We start from the raw sequence: 21478 nt of genomic DNA, 5'->3' as shown, positions 1-21478 counted from the left end.
CAAAGGAAACAGGCACTTTAGAACACTTAAAGTTTGATTGGACACACACACACACACACACACACACACACACACACACACACACAAAACCAGATTATCCACTGTATCCAAGAGCTAATATCAGTTGTCTTGGCTTTTGTCCTGGCAAAAAGGAAAAACTTTTATCTTGACTCTAGGAGAGAGTGAAGCTGACAACTTCATGCAACTCTGCCTCACTTAAATCCAACTTACATGTGAGTCAAAAGGCATCACCCATGCCATTTTATAATTTTACTACTTCATTATTTTAATTAATAAAATTAATATTTATCATTGCATTATTTATCACTTTTTAATCACTATTTTACTATCTTATTATTTTTACCTGCCTCAAAGTACTGTGGCAAAGGGCTAGCGAGAAAGCAGCAGGTATGCATACACTGGGAACTGTAGTCACAATCCTGTATATGTGGCCTAAGCAACAGATTCTTCTCATTGGCCTGAAGCAGCAATGGGATTCTGCAATCCCTTGGGTATATGAATAGCTTTTTAAAGGACTGCATCTTACCTCATGGTATGAGGAAGGAATAAAAAAGATGCCTTAAAAGTTGTCGGCATCACCTAACCCTGAATGCATCTTGTGTCGAAACACAAAAATTCTGCAAAAATGATTCCATTGGTACATGGAATGTGCACACATTTGTGGACTGACAAAGGTAATGTGTGGCACAAAGTTCTGGACCAATCACAGACTTATTCTCAACCATTCAACAAAAGTGGTAATCTCAACACATGACAACCATCAGAAGACCAAACATCAACAGATTGGCACATTTCTCCTGGGTGTGAACAGCCTGTTCCTGATTTGGAGGGAAAGCTGAGCCAATGCATTGTTGGTAACAATGGAGTAGAAAAGGAATAGACAGTTTTTGAAGATTTGGTATACAATAACACATACTCATCTGGGCCAGAATGCTTGAAAACATATTTACTGCTTTAATTAGAAGTATGGGGAAATTCAGAAGCAATTAAATGAAAAAGAATAATTTAGAGATAGTTCTTCCATCTTTAAAAAGGCAACATTTACTAAGAGAAATCATATTACTTTGATGCAGATGCAGAAAAAGGTTTTGACAAACAGCACCCATTCCAATTAAGACACTATAGAACACAGGAATAAATGAAGTTTTCCTTAAAATGATAAGTAATATCTATCTAAAATTATCAACAAGCATTATCTGTAATGGAGATAAGCTAGAAGCCTTCCTGATAAGATCAAGGTTAAACAAAGATTCCCATCACTACCAGTATTATCTAACATTCTTCTAGAAATGTTAGTTTTAGCAATAAAAGAACAAGAAATTAAAGGAATTAGAACTGGCAATAAGGAAGCAAAACTATCATTTTTTACAGATGACATGATAATAGACTTAAAGAATCCTCGATAATCAACTAAAAACTACCTGAAATAATTAACAACTTTGGCAAAGTTACAGGATATAAAATAAAATATGAAATAAACCCTCATAAATCATTAGCATCACCAACAAAGCCCATCAGCAAGGAATGGAAAGAAAAGTTCCATTTAAAATAACTGTAGACAATATATAATATTTGGGAGTCTACGTGTCAAGACAAATCCAGTAACTATATGAATACAATTACAAAATTCTTTTTATACAAATAAAGTCAGATCTAAACAAATGGAAAAACATCAATTGCTCATAGCCAGACAGAGCTAATGTAATAAAAATGACAATTCTATCTAAATTAATTTATTTATTCAGTGCCACATCAAACAAACTACCAAAACTTATTATATAGAGCTAAAAAAAATAATGATAAAATTCATCTGGAATGGTCAAAAGGTCAAAATGGGCACACGATTTAGACATAAAGAATGATACCATAACCAAAGTAAGAGAGCAAGGAATAGTTTATCTGTCAAATCCATGGAGAAGGGGAAGAATTTATGATTAAACAAAAAATGCAAAAGGTATAATTTTTATTATATTTCATTATATATATCTATATATAGAGAGATAGATATAGATTAAATTTAAATATTTTTGCCCAAACAAAACCAGTTCAATTAAGAAAGAAAATAGAAAGCTGGGAAACAATTTTTATATTCAGTGTTTCTGATGAAAGCCTCATTTCTTCAAATATAGGAAGAACTGAATTTGTAAGCATACAAATCATTCTCCAATTGATAGATAGGAAAAGAATATCAACAGACAGTTTTCAGATTTAAAAAAAAAAGCTATCCATAATCATATGAAAAAAATGCTCTAAATCACCACTGATTAGAGAAACTAAAATTAAAACACCTCATATCAGATTTGTTAATATGACAGAAAAGGAAAATGATAAATGTTGGAGAGGATGCAAGAAAATTAGGATATCAATGCATTGTTGGTGGAGTTGGGAATTGCTCCAACCATTCTAGAAAAAAAATTGGAATTATCCCCCAATGGCTACAAAACTGTGCATACACTTTAATCTAACAATATAGCACTACTAGATCTGTATCCCAGAGAGATCATAAAATAAAAGGAAAGGACCTACATATACAAAACTATTTGTAGCAGCTCTTTTTGTGGGGGCAAAGAATTAAAAATACATGGACTGTCCATCAACTGGGGAATGGTTGAACAAGCTGTGGTATGTGAAAGTAACAGAATGCTACTGTTCTATAAGAAATGATGAACATCCAGATTTTAGAAAAACATTTTAGAAAGGCTTGCATGAAGTGAACTGAGTGAAATAAACATTGTACAGTAATATCAATATTGTGTGATGATCAACTATGACAGATTTAACTCTTCTCAGCAATTCAATGATCCAAGATACTAAGAGACTTTTGATGGAAAATGTTGACCACATTCAGAGAAAGAACTATGAATCTGAAAATATTTTTCACTTTGGGGGGAGTTTTGTTGTTTTTTTCCCTTTTTTGTGTTTTTTCTTCCTTTTTATTCTGAATCTTCTTTCACAACATGACTAATATGGAAATATGCTTAACATATATAATCTATATCATATTGCTTGCTCTCTCATGGGGGAGTTACAAAGGAGGAAGAAAGAAAAATTGATGAAAATGAATGCTGAAAACTATTTTTACATGTAATTAGAGGGGAAATACTATTTTTAAAAAGCAGTGTCTAACTCCATTAAAAGTAAAGTATAAGCAAAGATTAGAGAAGTGCAATATTCTTAGCTTGGTAATTAGGTAAATGAAATTCAGTTTTATACAGATACCCCGAAGACTCTTTATGTGCCAAAGACCTTTCTCAACCACTCAATACCAATGGAGCCACCTTGTTTAGTGATAAAAACATGATCCAAGAAAGAAGGGCTGAATACTTCCATAATGTTCTCAATAGATCACCATTAATCAATGCTGAAGCTACTGAAGAAGAGGTTTTGAATGGTATCAGGCTCCTTTCATGTGGCAAGGTCCTGGTGCCTATTCTATTATGGCAGAGATCTTTAAGGCAGGGGACCCACTGCTCATACAAAGAAATCTTCCAGGTTATATGGCAAGAGCAGGTTATCTCTCAGAAAGGCGAGGATAAAGGATGCTCCTGCTGTCCCTCAATGTCAAGGAAAAGGAAATAAGTTGTCCATGACAACCACAGCCAGGGTTTCTCTCTCTCTTAGTCATTGCTGGAAAGAATCTTGCCAGAGCTCCACTTAATAGGCTCATCTTTTACGTAGAAGACTGTCATCTACCTGAGAACCAGTGTGGCTTCAGAAAGGGCCAAAGAATGATATAATGTTTGCTGCCCAACAACTTTGGAAGAAATACCAGGAAAACACAACATTCATTGACCTAAATAAGGCATTTGATACTTTCAGCCATGAGGACTTGTGGAAGGTAATGATGAAATGTGGTGGCCTCGTTATATTGAATACCAGTTTCACGATGCATGCTTGTCTAAGTTCTAAATAATGGACAATGCTCTTTTGCCTTTCTAGTCAACCATTGAAGTGAAAAGCAGGTTTGCGTGCTTGCTCCCATGCTTTTCCCAGACGTTGCCAGATGCCTTCAATGAGGATAAAAATGGTGTCAAGGCCATCAATAAGTTTTTTAACTTAAAAAGGCCACAGTCAAGACTAAAGTGGAGGGAGAGCTGGTACATGACATTTTTTTAATAATAGCTTTTGATTGTCAAAATACATGCAAAAATAGTTTTCAACATGCAAAACCTTGTGTTCCAAATTTTTCTCCCTCTTTTTCCCCTACTCCCCTCTCCTAGACAACAAGTAATCCAATATAGGTTAAGCATGTGCAATTTTTCTAAACATTTTTCCACATTTATCATTGCTGCACAAGAAAAATTAGATCACAAAGGAAAAAAAAATGAGAAAAAAAAAGAAATCAAACAAACTGTAAAGAGCTACAGACAGTGGGGAAACTCTCAGTCAGGTATAAGACCCTTCAACCCAGAGGGAACCTGATGACAATGTCTGGTTCTGCTCTCATCTCCCCTTGAGGTGGCTCACCTTTCCTGAGAAGTTGGGAGGGGACGGCATGACAACCTGTGTTTTACTGGAAACAGAGATACTTGCAGTAAAAGAAGCTTTTATATATTAATAGCAGGGTGGTTATAGTTAGCACATATTCAGTGTGCTGTGGTGATATGATGGGACTACAGTTAGCACATGCTCAGTGCGTTGTAATTATACTAAGCCATTTTAGGGCTTAGAGAATTTGAAATAAAGGGACTCCATGTTTGGCCATCCACATGGGTCCCTGCCTCATCATTCCTCCACTAAGACCAAGGACTCAAGCTGGTCCTGAGATCCTCCAGAAAGCTAGTCCAGATAGTATTATTTTGGCACCCCAGCATGAGGGCTCTAGAAAGCACACTACAACAAACAACAAAAACGGTGAAAATACTATGTTGTGATCCACATTCAGTCATAGTTTTCTCTTTGGATGAAGACAGCTCTATCACAAGTGTATTAGAATTGGCCTGAATCACCTCAATGTTGAAAAAAGTCAAGACCATCAGTGTTGATCATGACATAATCTTGTTGTTATTGTGTACAATTCTCTCTCGGTTCTATTCACTCCACTTAAGTGCATGACTTTTTGTTCACAGATGATTATGCAGTCAATGCAACCTTAATTTGAGATGTAACAAAGTTTGGATCAAGTTTCTGCTGTTTGTGCTAATTTTGGCATGACAACAAAAATAAACCATAAGTTTTCCACCAACCAGAACCACACCATCCATTCACAGAACCAACAGTTACAACAAATAGAGAAATGCTGAATACCCCAGATAAATTCACTTACCTTGAGAATATGTATAAACCTGGTGTATAAACCTGGATGATAAGGTTGACAAACACATTGCTAGAGCTAGCTGAGCATTTGGGAGTTTTCCAAAAAATGTGTGGAAGAGAAAAGGTATTAGGCTGCCTACCAAACTGAAGATCTACAGAGCTATTAAATTGACCTTGTTGTATGCTTGTGAAATCTGGATATTCTACCACTACCATGCCAGAAGACTGAACTGCTTCCATTTGAATTGTCTTAAGAAGATTCTGAAGATCATTTGACAAAGGTTCTAAATATTTCTCAAGTTAAGCTACCAAGCATTCAAACTCTATTACAGAGTTTAACTCTAATGAGCTGGTCACTTTGTTCAAATGCCAAAAAAAATATGGCCAAAAAGATTATTTTATGAAGGACTCACACAAGGAAGATGCTCATATGGTGATGAGAAGAAGTTATACAAAGACATTCTCAAGATCTTTTCTAAAGAACTTTGGAATCAATGGTGAGACATTGGGAGACACTAGCACAGGAGCTCCCAGTATGGTATTTTCATATCAAAGAAAGTGCTGTACATTATAGGCAAAACAGGATTGCAATAGTTCAAAAGAAACATGAAGTGCTTGAATTTAGAGACCTCTTCACTCCAAATGTTAATATGGACTTTCTGTGTCTGACCTACAGCGACTTCTTCCAAGTTTGTATTGATCTGACTATCCAGAGTAGACATACATATTGACTGATATCATGATGTCATTTTGTTCCTCTTTGAGCATGAAGGACAAACAACAACAATTCTACTTTTAATATCTTAGAAGAAAAAATGATCAGCAGCACTAGAATTCTCAGATTCCCATACATGTCATCATACTGAGGTTCTACAGAACACAAGAAACATTGCTTTAAATCTTAAAGGAGTTCCAGCATAGTTCAGAAACAGCCAGCTCAAGGATGCCCAATGCTTATTTCTTATCCTACATAATGCTATATTATCCATTCACTCATCAGTCACTATTACTCAATTCCTAACTCTATAGAAATGTCCAATTTCTAGCCCCCGAATTCTACACTTCTTTTAAAAATAAAACACTTTAACCTTTTCTTCTCCTGGGCTTGTCTAAGTCTGTTTGGTTTTTTTTTCATTTTTAAGTTATTAGTAGATTTTTCTGGAACATGAAATCTAATCAAAAGGCATATCAATAATATGGAACATTACTGCAAGGGCAAGGTGTACAAGTTTAAAGACTAAGAGTATAGGGAAAGATTCCTTTAAGTAGAGGAAGGTTTTATAGCATAATAGCAAAAATATTCACATTGGTCTCTTAAATCCTAGCATTTTACTTTTCTGCAATATTATATGTTGCCATTTCTTTTTAAAGGGAAAACTGCTCTAATGTTAATGTCTCAAACTTATAATAGACTAAAAGCAGCAGTGAAACTATTGTGTGGGTTTTTAATTCTATAAGTATAAATATTAATTGAAGAATTTACATTAAGTGAATATTATTATCTTAGTAAAATAAATATATAACCAATAGTTCAAAATCTGTTTTTTCTTTGTTGAATTATATTTTATGGCAATAATAACAAAATTAAGATGAGACATTCTTATATCCAAAATACCAGAGTAATACTTTACTCCAATAAATAAGAATTAAAGAGCATGAAACCCCATTTAACCCACCATGTAGCTTTAATCAAACTGAATATCATGGAATATAACCAAGAATTTGAAGGTAAGTACAAGAATCACGCAATTTCTTTGAGCTTAGTTTTCTTCATCAGTATAACAGGAAAATTGAATTATATCTCTGAAGTCCTTTTGAGCTATAAAATTCAATAATTCTATCCAAACAAAAAAAGAAAAAATTTTCTGAGCACTAAGGAAAATAGTCAAAGAGTTTAATCTCTTTACTCCCCAGGAGTAGGTCAGCCATGGGGCTGGTTGATATAAATTAAGCTTACTAATTAAAACTAACTTGTTTAAATTAGATATCCTTTAAATATGCCTTAAATTCTATAAGAAAGAAGATGAAAGCAATGACAATGAAGGACCATGGGAGAAGTCTTGGAGAATAACCCATGATGTAGGTATAGTTGACAATGACAGAGAAATTCACAGCATCATTAACATCTTAGAGTCCCTTAATTGCACCAACCCTCAATACTCTGGCATATAAAGAAGATTAACCTAGATTCAATTTATTCTACTTAACAAAGTGAAGAAATACGTTGGAAAGATTTCCTTAAAAATTGTTTTGCTGCCTAAAGTGATAAGCTAAGCTTAGCTAAGAGGAAACTTCACATATTAACTTTTTCACCAGTACTAAATACTTGAGACATTACTACATATGAACAAAGCAAAACTCAGCAATATAAAAGTGATGTTTACTCCTTATGACTCCTTTCATCTCTTTTCAGAAGTGATATTTAATCAGCTTAAGCTCACCACTAGCACTAGCTCTTTTTCAAAAACTGTGAAATAGTATCACAAAATTACAATACCTTGTAAAGAAGTTAGTAAATGGTCCCAATATTTTTGATTTACTATCCACTTCTGTTTCTTCATCACAGGCATTCAGTTTTTGATCACCGATTTCTTTTGCAGAGTTTAATGTAATATCTGAAAAATGAGCTTCATCGTTCTCAAGCTTCACAATTGCACTTGAATTACTGGTGACCATCAAGTCTAAGATATCTTCATTGCTAACAGATAAGGTTGTGGACAGTTCAGTACTGAGACTTGATACACTGCATACGGAAATATCATCACTTCGAGTCAGAACTTTAGAGGTGGGACTATAGAGCTTCACGGTGTCATACCCAGTTCTTGGAAAAGTAGAAGACTTCCGTACACGATGCTCCCGTTCAGCGTTTGTAGAAAGAGGAGGCACATATGATGGGAGTGTGCCTGCACTCTGAAAAGTTCGATCAGGGACAATTTCTGGCTCAGATGGTTTTCTTTTAACATTTAACACGCTACAGTGGACAGGTTCTGGGTCCCCTATTTCCAGGGTTGGAATACCTGAATCCACTGATTTAAGGCTATGTCTGTCATCTAAATCACTGAGTTTCAACTTAGGTTTATAATCAGGCAATGAAAGGGATCTAGGGGTCTTTACATTCAAACGTTGAAGATTCTGAATATGATTGCCTGACTTCTCATCCAGAACTTTCAATGAGCTGAAACCATTTGTTGAGGTGGAAAAATTCCCATCGGTCATCTTGGTCCAAGAAGTAACTAGATAAAAGAGTAAGGTTAATGAAATAAGATGAGAACACATTAGAACTATCTTATACTCTAATTCAAAACCCCATTTCTTCCTCTCCTAATCATTCCCATTCCACTGGGGGAAGAAATAGTCTGCATACCTAACCCCTTGATTTGGACTTCATATTTACTTCCTTACCTCCTCAAAGGCATGACCAGACTGAAATGCATTACCAAGAGAATAACATATAACTAAAACATTTGAAACTAGCCAAATTAGACATCTGTAATCCCTGGATATTTCCTTGGCAATCATTTCACCATCTGGACCAGAGATATAGCCTAGATAATTTTAATTTGTTTAGCTTTAGAATTTCTATTTGACAGTTCTTATTGTCCTAACAAGTGAGGGCTTCTCCTGGTCAGCTTTGACTGTGCTGTACTCAACTTCCAAACTATCCAGCTTTTCTCCAGCTACTTTTCTTCCTTCCTTCCTTCCTTTCTTTCTTTTTCCTGAGGCAACTGGGGTTAAGTGACTTGCCCAGAGTCACACATCTAGGAAGTGTTAAGGGTCTGAGGCTAGATTTGAACTCAGCTCCTCCTGATTTCAGAGCCAGCACTCTATCCACTGTGCCATCTAGCTGTCCCTCCAGCTACTTTTAAGACACTCTATTCCCTCTTCCTACTTTCCAGTTCTGAAATCATAATCAATTCAATACTGTCACTGCTACTGAAAAGAATATACCAACCTACTACCTACAGCTTCATGTGACATTTCTGTACCTTTTCAAATTAGAATCCCATCTCATGCCACTATTCTCCTATATGCACTACCTCTTTCAATTAAAATAGCAGGTTTCCTATATGCACTGCCTCTTTCAATTAAAATAGCAGACTGAAAGCAAGAATTATCTTTGCTTTTATACATCTATTTTAGCACTTGCCACAGTCCTGTGCACAAAGTAAGAAAGAGTAAGTGCTTTTTCAATCGTTGTCATAACAAAGCTATATCTAGCTGAGAAGGCCATATTTTAAATGTCTAGCCAGACTACTTTAGTGGTGGCAAAGAGTTGAAAGGATACCAACTGCTTAATAAGTTATAAAGAGAAAGATGGTTTCAGAAAACCCTGGAAGGACTTCTATGAATTGATACAAAGTGAAGTAAACAGAACTAGGACAACCTTTTTTTATACCTTTTTTCATGTTTTAATATTTTTATATTCCCCAGTTCCATGTAAAACAATTTTTTACATTTGTTTTTAAAACTTTTGAGTTTTAGATTCTCTCCTCCCATACCCTAACATTGAAAAGGCATATATGAAGTTATACAAAATATCTCCACAAAAACAGGACAGCAATCTTACACAATAACAGAAATATTGTAAAGATGTGACCTGTGTCTATCCTCCAAGAGCCAGCAGAGCCCAGAAGAATGAGGCAAATATTCACAAGTTGAGTGAGTAGGTGATGAATTTTTGCCACAACAACTCATGTCTACCCACTAAATCACAGAGAGGTTGTAATATGAAAGAAAATGGAGCGATGAGATCAGAGATCTTTTAAATAGTAAAGTATAAGAATATTTATGTCAGGCATTTTGGTGTGTAATATTTGATTTTTCCTCTACTAAATTACAGATTCCATGAGGAGAGGCATTACCTCTTAGATATTTTTACATAAGCCCCCACATCTTCTCAACTAGCTAATTTCGAACATAATAAATGGTTGCTATGACTAAATAAGACATAAGGAAATCAGGCTTTCACCTCAAACTAAACATGTCTAAAACCAAACTATTGATCTTCCCCTCTCCCCGGCCCCCAAACTAATTTGACTTTCCAACTATCCTATTCCTATTAGTGGTATCACCATTCTTAGAATCTCTCACCCTTCAAAAAACATTTATTGAATTATTAATGAAAAGTAACTAAGTTATCCATAGCCTCCTACTAGACATATATAACAAGCAAATAAGAAACAGAAACAAGAACAAATGTCAGCAACACTCTTATTATTAAGTACCAGAGAACTAAAAACAAAATAGTGTCCATTGATTAAGGAATGACTGAAAAAACTGTGGTGTGTGAATGTCATAGAAGAAATGAGTAAAGAATGTATAGAAGCATGGAATTATATGAAATAATGTAAAAGGACACAAATTGAATCAAGAGAAAAATATACATGTTTACACTCTAAAGCAGAAGTTGAATTCTAAGTAGCATTAAAAACCAGTGAGGACTCAGATAATGAAACTTACTTCCTCCTTAATGGCAGAGGTGGGAAACTACTAAAACAGAATGAAATAGGCACTGTCAGACAGTTTCTCTGTCAGATATTTTTACTTGTTTCTTTTTTTGTCACAAGAGAGAGTCTAATCTGGAAGTGAGGGGCAAAAAAAAAAAGATGATATAAACAGTAACAATATAACATTAAAATACACTTACTGAGCATCAACTACAGAGGGGCAAAAAAAAAGATGATATAAAGATAAACAGTAACAATATAACATTAAAATACACTTACTGAGCATCAACTACAGAGGAAGCTATAGCCCCCTAGGCTGAGGAGAAGGGCATTGAAATATGGTATCACCTTCAAGGGATGCATTAGAATCTAGTAGAACAGCAGTTCTCAAAATTTTAGGGATCTTTTTATATTCTTAGAAATTAGTAAGGATCCCCCCAAAAAGTTTTAGTTTATGGGGGTTACAACAATCAATTTTTATTGTTTTTAGAAATTAAAAAGTCTTAGAATTATTATGAAAATTGCCCTGAAAGGGTCGCCTGCATCATACTTTTGAGAGCCACTGTAGTAGAATATATGCACACAAATAATAATTTGAAATAGCATCCTATTAAGTGTACAGTGTTGGTCACAGGGACATGAAAATGGGAGTGAAAGGGAAGAGTGGAATAGGAAAATTTTTTTAAAAAGTAAAAAAAAAATACTGAGTAGAATGTAAAAGTATCAAAGGCAGATACAAAGTATTGAGAGTTCAAATGAAGGCATTCCCAGATATAAAATTCTGGGGTTATCTTTGTCACCAATTCCACTCATCTATTACCTTCAAGAGATTTTTTTTTAATTTTACCTTCAAATAGTTTAATTCCCTTTTCTCCATTTCCTCAATTCAGACCTTCATTACCTGACTCTTAGCTTATAGAGCTCTTCCTGCCTAGTCTTCTTATACTCAGTCTTTTCCCAACCCTAGTGCCTCGAACATTACACTGTACTAACATTTCTAAACACTCACAATGATTCCCTATTTGTGACACAATTAATCCAAATACTCCTTTGCCTGGTTATTTAGAGCTCTTCTCCCATCTCAGGATATTAGAATGTCTCCTTTCATTTAAGGCCCAATTTGGATTCTATTTGTATAAAACCTTCTCTTTTTTTTTTTTTCCTGCTTCCCTTATTCCTCAATGAAAGAGATTTTTCCCTCCTCAGATTTCTCAGGGCACTTTCCCAGGATCTCATTTTCAATTTAAAGATAGAAGGAAGAAAAACGAAAACTTTGTAAGTACCCACTATGTGCCAGGTAATGTACTAAGCATTTTTCAAATATTATCTCATGAGGGAGAGTAAGATACCTATATGGTTATCTGTTATTTATCTACATTATCAGAATAGAAGTTTCTTGTTTAAAGGGCTTATATATGACTTTGTCTTATACTTTCTATATGATATTTGTTAACTATCTATTGACTTGGTTTGAAAATTAAGTAATATGACCATCTTTAACCCTGATGTATGGAAGAGTGGACACTAGTCCAAATGGTTAATAAATGGCAAAGTCAGAACTTTGCAGCTAGGTGGTGTAGTAGTTAGAGTACCCTGGACAAGGCATTTCCTTATCTGGGAAATTGGAAATGGCAAACCACTCCAGTATCTTTGCCAAGAAAACCCCAAATGGGGTAAAAAAAAATCGGACACAGTTAATCAACCCTTCCCCCCCAAAAAAGAAATTACTCACCACCTTGTCTTCAGACTTGAGGTTCAATATTTGTTGTTCTGTTTTATTTAACCCTACATCCCTACTTCTCAGAATAAAACCTATTTTCAATGTTATAGATAATAGTAGCCAATAAAATTCTTTTAAAAGTTTCCTTTTATCCAAGAAACATTTACTGAGCACCTTCTATAAACAAAATGCTGTTGTATTTACTATAATGAATACCTTAAGTAAGATGAAGAAGATTCAGAAACTAGTCTAAGAAACTTACAGCCAAGTTGGTTTAAGACATACTGTACATCTGTACACAGTCCATTGTACTAAAGCAGTTGTCTCCTACATCCAACATGGAAAGTTTTTTATCTCAAGATGATGCTGAAAACCCTATTGTTCACAATCATAATTTGTTCTTCAAAAGTATTACTGGGTACCACCTTTTGTTTACCCAGAAACGAGCAATACTGTAAACAAAATGCTATATTGGGAATAATACATCAGTTCTTAGATAAATGTAAACTATATCAAAGCCAAATTTTCTGTTAATAAAAACTTCCAGGTTAAAAAAAAAAGCTTTAATAGCAAAGCATTCAAAAGACAAAATATTGGCCCCAAGAGCAATTTGGAATTAGGTCCAAGGGACTATCAGCATACCCTTTTGATCCAGCAGTGTCTCTATTGGGTCTATATCCCAAAGAGATCACAAAAGAGGGGAAAAGTTCTACACGTGCAAAAATGTTTGTAGCAGCCTTTTTGTAGTGGCAAAGAAATGGAAATTGAATGGATGCTGAATAAGTTATGGTATATGAATAGTTGAAGATTAATGTTCTTTCAGAAATGATGAGCAGGCTGATTTTAGAAAACCCTGGAAAGAGTTCCATATACTGATTCTAAGTGAAGTGAGCAGATCCAAAAGAACATTATACATAGCAACAAAAAGATTATATGATAATCAACTTTGATAGACTTGGCTCTTTTCAACAACGTGGTGATTCAAGACAATTCCAATAGACTTGTGATGGAAAGAACTATCTCTTCACTAATTATTTCTAAATCATATTGTCCATTGTTTGCTTGTTCATAGCTGTTAGCATGTTTTCTTCCTATAAGACTGTGAACATCTAGAAAGCAAGATGAATCTCAAGTACTTAAGACAATGCTTAGCACAGAGGAAGCACATAAGTATTTGAAGGGTTTTTATCTTTTATGTGGAGAAGAAATTTCATTTCTTGACTATAATGCATATATTTCAGGAAGCTAGTAGACTTAGATGAGAAAAATTAGTTTTATTTTCACTAACCTTTAATTTAGCTTTTCCTTTATTATGAATTCTTTTTAAAAATTATTCCAATTATATCTATTTCAAGGTGAAACAGACTGCCTCAGAAGAGTGGTTTTTCTCTTACTGAAGTTTCAAGTAATGGCTGGATTGATCACTTGTCAAATATGCTATAGAGGGAATTCTAGTACAAGCAGGAAGTGGGTTAAATAGCCTTTGAGATAGATTCCTGCCTAGCCTAAAACTGTGATTTTGATTCTGAAGTCATAGGATTAATCCCAGGTCTACCCTGGACCTGTTATATTCCTTGTCAAAAACAAATGACTTAAGCTAAGGATAACATCTCAGTCATGCCATGGAGCAGATTTTAGTAATAAATATCCTGAAATCAAGGCCAAGTTCTGCTACCACTTGGAAGAAGGGGAGGGGAATTCATTCAATGGAGTTTCAAGGGGCAAAGGTTCAAAAAGGAGGTCCTCCTTCCTGGAAAGTCTTTAATCAGAGACTGGAAGATTTTGATTGTTTTGTTTTGTTTTTTTAAATAGTAGGGATTCCTTTAGGTAAGGGTAGAGCAAAATGACCCCTGAGTTCCTTCCCAATAGTCAAATCTGGGATTTTAACACTATTTTGAAAATGCACATATATTCTTGCAAGCCTTAATAATCCTAGCAACTTGTTTTTATAGTCTTTTCCTTAAACAGAATATGAAAAAAAAATCCATAAAGTCCTCCCACGACAGTGAAAATCAATGAAATGAAAAACTGAGATAACTATCTAGATAATTCAGAGTGTAGAAAAACTCAACACAAAACTCCCTTTTACCAACTCTAAATATGGAAATGTTACCACCATCTAGCCCACATTTATTTTCTAATCTAAAAGTGTACTTTCTAGACTTAAGATGTACATTCCTACATAGATTTATTTTGGTTCTGATAGCTCTGGATTTCTGTTCCGGAATGGAAGTTGTAGGTTACTTGTTTTCTATTGGATGAACAATGTGCTAATTTACCAAGAATTTCTAAAGAAATTCTTCATCTTTAATGTGCCATGGGCCCTTTTGGCAGTCTGATTCATAGAGCTCCTTTTCATAGTAATATTTTTAAATGTATAGATTACACAGATTACAAAACAAACCAATTATATTGAAACACAATCACCAAAATATTTTTTAAAATTCATGGTTCATGCTAATTAAGAACCTCTATTAAGAATGACATAAGAATCATTGCTCCTGGACCTCTTAAGTGTTAAAGAGGAAGTACACAAATAGCTTTTTAAATTTTAGCAACATTTTCCTAAGAAGGCTAAATATTCCCTAAATCTATTTATACCATTTGCTTAACAAATTCTATTAGCATAATGAAAACGTAATGCAAAAGAAGGGCATGGTTATTAGATACCTAAGATTGGAGGGGGGGAGGGTTAAGAATCCAAAGTAATGATGTTTTATTATGACTAATTAACCCTTCTTCTAGGAGAATGAAGGGCAAACAACAGCTTAGGAAACTAGAACACAAGGAAGTTGATCCAGCTTCAGGGACAAAAGAGAGCTCTAACAAGTTGCCCATTTTATAGTGTTAACAATTTAAAACAGAAACTGAGGCCAGAAGCTTTGTCTTGCCTGGGGTCACCCAGCTTGTAAGTGAGTGTGCATGTGAATCCAGGTCTTTTTCTTCCAATTTTATGTGCTGGCTTTTTATTTTTCCTTCAAACTTGAAAATAAACAACATTTTTATCTGATTTATCAACATTAGATAAAAACACTCTAAATACATTGTAGATCAGAAGAAAACATGAACCCCCACCCCATTCTGCTTGTCTGGATCTCTTTCTTTTTTTCTATTATTATACTGTATTCAACATGGCAATGTCCAAGCCGTCCTGTTTGTCTATTTCTATGAACCCTGGTGGTAATCAATATATCATAAGCTGCCCTGCTTATGTGAGATTCCTTCTGGCCTTCTTTCTCTATCATGGGAGGTAGAGGTTGGGAGTAGAAGAGTCGGTCTGTTCATCATATCATTTTCCAAGCTGTCCTGCTTATGTGAGATTCCTTCTGGCACCCTTGCCCACTCACCATATCACTATCCAAGCTATCTTATTTGTCTAGGTTTTCTTCGGGCTTTCTAAGAACCCTGGTTTATTCAGGCTGTTACATGTTGTCCTGCTTGTCTGGCATTCCTTCGGGAATTGCTTTCTGAGGGGAAGCATGATAATTTTTGGACATTTCACTTTCCAAGCTATTCTGGATTCCTTGGATTCCAGGATTCCTTCTGGCCTTCCTTCTCAGTTAACTCCAGGAGTCTACTGACCACATCACTTTCCAAGTTATCCAGCTCATCTGGGATTCCTGCAGGCCTTGCTACTCTATTAAGGGGGATGGGGGAGGGGGGAAAGAACTGATTACTATGTCACTTTCCAAGCTATCCGGCTTATCTGGGATTTCTTCTATCTCCATCTAGAAGGGAAAGGCATGGGGGAGGGAGGGAGAGATCTGTTCACTGACATTTTCCAAGCTATCCTGCTTATCTGGGATTCCTTCTATCTCCATCAAGAAAGAAAAGATCTGATCACCCAGTCACTTTCCAAGCCATCCAGTTTATCTGGGATTCCTGCTGGCCTTCCTACTCTATTAAGGGAGTGGGGGAAGGGGGAAAGATCTGATCACCTAGTCACTTTCCAAGCCATCCAGCTTATCTGGGATGCCTTCTATTCCCATCTAGAAGGGAAGTCGGGAAGGAAGGTAGATCTGCTCACAGTGTAACTTTCTAAGCTAGCCTGCTCATCTGGGATTTCCTTTATCTTTATCAAGAAGAGAAGGGGGAGAAAGATCTCATCACCGTGTCACTTTCCTGCTCCTCGGATTTCCTCTTGGAGTTCGTTCCATCTATGAATCCTGCTCTTCTCCACATGTCACCTTCCGAGTACCCTGCGTGTCTCACTTCGACCCCGGTACCCCCACCTGGAGCCTCCTTCCCTATCTCTAATTGGGGGGAACAAACTTTTCCAGTAAATATAGTGTCAGTGAAGACCCCCAGGAGCGCCCCCCCACCCTCCGCAGAGGCTCCGGGAGCATCCCGGCAGGCGCGCGGGCTCTTTACCTGGGAAGCCTGGCCCCGCGCAGCCCTCCAGCTCGGCCATCAGACCGTCCAGGCTCCCTCCTCTAGTGGCTGTTGCTGTGGCTACCAGGGTCGGGAAGCTGAGCCGGCGGCGGCGGCAGCAGCAGGTGGTGGAAGCGGCGACAGCAGCAGCCGGGAGGCGAGTCCATTCTCTTCGCCCCCTCCGGGCCCGCTCCGGGCAGCCGGCCTTCCTCCCCGCCCCTCACCCTTCGGCCGGACCCCAAGACTGCTCCCCCACCATCCCCGGGGGGTAAGGAGGCAGTCCAGAACAACTTCTGGTACAATTGTAAAAGAGGGAGGGAGGGAAGGAGCGCTAGAGGTGGGAGATAGGGAAGAGGGAGGAGCAATAGCAGCGGTCCCCCGGGATGCCCCGGGGCAGGAGGAGGAAGCGCCTCGGCAGGTGCGCTCGCCCGGCAGCCCGCGGAGGTTCCAGGAACAGCCCAGAGCTCCCTCCGCTCCCTCCTCCCCCCGCGGCTGCAGATGCAGCGGTTACCTTAACCGAGCACTCCTCCCTCCGCGGCTCTTCCATGAATGGCTCTTCCCCCACCCCTGCTCGGTGGGAACTTTTCCCACTGGTCAGTCAGCTCGGGGGCGGGGACTGCCTCTGGCCCCGCCCCGACATGCCGCGGGCTGCAGCTTTTCTTCTCCGTCCCTTTTCCCCACCCTCGCTCCTCCCTCGCCCCGCCCCCCGGTTCCTGTGCCAGCGGGGCGCGGAAGGCCGACTGCGACTCTGGGAAAGACGAAGCAAGAAGATCTACGCGGAAGACTTCGGGGAGGCTGGTGCGCCCCACCCTCATTCTTGAGCCCCCGCGGCGCCTGGACCTGCGGGAGGCGGGCGACCACGCGTTCCCCGCCCCCTGGCTTACCTGAATTGTTCCACCCGCAGCCATCTTGAGCACCCGAGGCAGAGGAGGGGAAGGTGTGCGAGGGGGAGCTCGAGCCTAGGCGAGAGGAATCGAGGCGCCGAACGCATCGACCGTGTTCACCTAAGCTTGGGGTGCGTGAGCCAGGGCAAAGGTTCAGTTATGACTTGCAGGCCCATAGGGAGAAAAGGCAAACCGAGACAGCCGATGAGGCTCCACAATTCTTGTGTAATTCATCCCCCTGCCCTTTTCCATAAAATAAAACGTCTTCCAACTTTATCTAGCCAAAGATCCGTTCTACTGAATCTCTACCCCCACACCCCCACGGAAACCACATCCTCTGGAAGAAGCCCGTTCATCAATCAGGAAGCATGTATTAAACACCTACTGTATGCCCCGCTCGGTACTCATCTCCGAAAGGCTGGAGAGAGACCCCGAACTGGGGGAGCTCAGTGTATCCCCAAACAAGCGTGTATAATATCTTAGTGTATAAAGAGCGAAGGCAACATGCCAACAACTATGCAAGCCCATTGGATGGATGGTGGACATCTATAGATGGACAGGAGGTAGACAGTAAGTAGATGGATGTAGACATGGACCTACACATAGTTGGACAGATAGGAGATATAGATGGACAGATAGGGAGACGGACAAGTACGTAGAGAGAGGTAGATAGAGAGGAAGAGCATTGAAGTTTTCGTCATTGCACTACAAGGTTTTAACTCACCATGAGGCGCTCTTCTGCGCCTCGGTTCCCAGATCTGGCCTCCGGATCTCCTTCCTCTCACAGCCTTTAAATATTCGAAGACCGCCGTTCAGGGGCTCCCAAGTCTTCTGCATTCTTGCGCTACGCAGATGGCTTTTGTAGGAACCTGTTTCCTAAACGTATAACGGGCTGGGGATACTGGAGAGAGCAGGGTCACCATGCAATGATTATCTCTCTTATAGGCCTTAAAAATGGAAAAGGTCCTTAAAGGCCGGGTTTTTGTTTTTTTTTTCAGTTGTGGGCCCTTTTGTCAGCCTGGTAAAAATTTACAAACTTTCTCAGAATAATGTGTTAAATGTATAAAATAGAATATATAGGATTTATAAAGGAATTTGTAAGTATAATTATCAAAAAAATTTTAATTTTAAAAAGTTCATGGACAACAGGTTAAAAATGCCCAATGGAATCTATTCTGTCTTCTGTCCATTAATAATAGAAGCTCCCTGACATCAGGGACTGATTTACTTGTATTTATATCCCCAGTGCATGGCACAGTTCCTGCCTGGCACATAGTCAGTTCTCAATAATTGCTCTATCTGCAAGAGAAACTCTTCAGCCTCAACTTTAGGGTAGTGGTTAGAGAGGGCCTGAGAGTCAGGAAGCCGCAGTTGAATTCCTTCCTTTGAGGTTGACTCTGGACCCTCACAAGTCACTTAACCTCCTAGTTCCCAGATAATTCTCTGAGCCTTTAATTTACAGAACAAGTGCTGCTCTTCATTGGGGAAGGGAATCCTTCCTGGAGAGCGCTCTATACCAATAAAATCACAGGTATGGTTTAAAAAAAGCGCACACCCTTTAGAGCAGCGGTCCTCAAACTTTTTAAATAGGAACCAGTTCACTGTCCCTAAGACTGTTGGGGCCGGACTATAGTAAAAACAAAAGCTCCCACTCTGTCTCCGCCCCTCAGCCCATTTGCCATAACCCATTGGGCGCATAAATGTCCTCATCAGGCCACGTCTGGCCAGAGGGCCTTACTTTGAGAATCCCTGGTTTAGTGCATTCTCCAACTCGCCTATTTTTTTTTTTTTTTTTAGTTTTTTTAATTAATTTTTATAATTATAACATTTTCTTTGACAGTACATATTAATAGGTAATTTTTTTTTTTACAACATTATCCTTTGTACTCCCTTCTGTTCCAAGTTTTTCCCCTCCTTCCCTCCACCCCCTCCCCTAGATGGCAGGCATTCCCATACATATTAAATATCTTATAGTATATCCTAGGTTCCAACTCACCTATTAATCATGGGATGGAAATTGCAAATTTTTAGAACACAATATTTGGGGTTTTATTTTTCCACTTAAATTAACAAAGCATATATGTATGTATATAGAGATAGTGTATATATGTACATACATTTTTTTATAGTTATGTTCTTCATTCTTAAAGAAGACCATGAAATAAGGGAAGTGATGCCATGACATGTAAATGAATTGAATTTAAGTAAAACTGGGCTTTCTAAAAACACCAGCCTCATTTTCTCCTTCAGATCTATCTGGGTCCTGTAGCCAGATATAGAATGAGGGGACTGGAGGACCCCAGTGGCAGTGGGAGGCTCTGGCTTTTTTTTTTTTTTCCCCAGGGTCACACAGCTAGGAAGTGTTAAATGTCTGAGATCACATTTGAACTCAGGTCCTCCCGACTTCAGGACTGGTGCTCTATCCACTGAGCCACCTAGCTGCCCCCGCTCTGGCCTTTTTAAGCTAAGGTTTTAACAATTCTCAATTTGACTGAGTCAACAGCCAGTCAGGGAGTAAGGCTAATTAAATATATACATACATATAGGCAGAGGATGCCTATTTACTTGTGAGCATCCAAAAGTGGCTAAAATTGCTTTCATAAAGCACCCATGCCTTTATTTCCCTCCAAAAGTCTTTATTTCTCCTCATTACTTACTGACAATTCTAACAAGTGAAGTATTTTGTTTTCCAAGTTCCTTGTGTTTTTCACAGTAGCAGCTTATTGAGGGGTGAGTAAGAAGAGAGGATATAAGGAAAAATGATTAGAGACAAACATATGGATGACAAAAGAAATGACTGCAAGCTATCTAATAAGAAAATTAGGCAGAGTCTAAAAGCTATGAGAGCAAGTTGTGCTGCTTGCTCTGTGACCCTTGTTCTTGCTGCCCCAGATAAGTTTCCAAAAGTTATATATTATCCACAGATTGTCACTTGGCATTCGTGGTGGGAGTTTCCATACAGTGAATTTTCCTCTTGGGTAAAATCACAGGTTCAGATCTGGCTTGTCCCTCAAAAAAATAAAAGAAACATTCAGACAGCTCTGGGGCATCACCATATACCTATTCAGAACCATTGTACTATGACACTTGGAGGTTTCTTCTTGGCAGATACTCCCTCCGCTGGTACTAGTTACCTTTTCCCTGAATTGGGAAGTAGAGAATCCAGCACCCTGAGGCCAGTATGTGAGTGAACTTCCTCAAGCTTATCCAGTCAGATGATAGTTTAAGATTATAAAATGTTGTCCTTGGAAACATTAACTTAAAACAGTTTCCAGCGACAAGTACTTTGTGCCAAAAGTAGTCCCTATGCCATGCACATATACATGATATATATAGATATATATATATATATATATACATACATATATATATATGGCTTTTAATTCTATATATACACACATACATACATATACTTTAAAAGTACAGCTTTATAATAGAGCTCTCTTAACATGAGGTTACTACATAGAAATCATTGTAGTTCCATAACAAAACAAGTTTATATTGATGTATCTTCATTGTTTCATTTACTATCCCTACTTTAAGGAAATTTATTTTTCATCATGAATATAACAAAAATCACTTTGTGATTTTTATGTCATTTATGTGTGGAGCACATCCCCAATCAACCTTTCATGTGAAGAAAGGTGTTGATTTGTAGTTTCAGATTCAAAGACCTATCAGTGGAAATATAACTATCCCTGGTATGATTTAATAGCCATGTGAGAAATAGTCTCAGATTTTTACTTAAAAAAAAGATCTAATAAGTGATTACAAGAGAT

The 21478-nt window shown here is 37.8% G+C and overlaps 1 protein-coding gene across 3 annotated transcripts in view; it reads right to left on the bottom strand.

Moving 5' to 3' along the window:
- The window catches only part of TBC1D14 (TBC1 domain family member 14), a 121896-nt gene extending 104120 nt beyond the window's left edge, over positions 1–17776 (bottom strand). For 2 of the 3 annotated variants that reach the window (XM_074272584.1, XM_074272586.1), the window contains exons 1-2: positions 16816–17271; positions 7775–8510 (exon numbers count right to left, since the gene is read on the bottom strand). In XM_074272584.1, the coding sequence (XP_074128685.1) occupies positions 7775–8510; positions 16816–16855 (776 nt within the window). In that variant the 5' untranslated portion in view covers positions 16856–17271. Of the gene's footprint in view, positions 1–7774; positions 8511–16815; positions 17272–17699 lie in introns of those variants that run through there. The other variant, XM_074272585.1, reaches the window with a different exon arrangement.
- Positions 17777–21478: the final 3702 nt, after the last annotated feature.

This window comes from Sminthopsis crassicaudata, chromosome 6 (assembly GCF_048593235.1).
Source record: "Sminthopsis crassicaudata isolate SCR6 chromosome 6, ASM4859323v1, whole genome shotgun sequence".
NCBI lineage: Eukaryota > Metazoa > Chordata > Mammalia > Dasyuromorphia > Dasyuridae > Sminthopsis > Sminthopsis crassicaudata.
The sequence above is the reverse complement of the archived record's forward strand: the minus strand, read 5'-3'. Positions and strand labels throughout refer to the sequence as shown.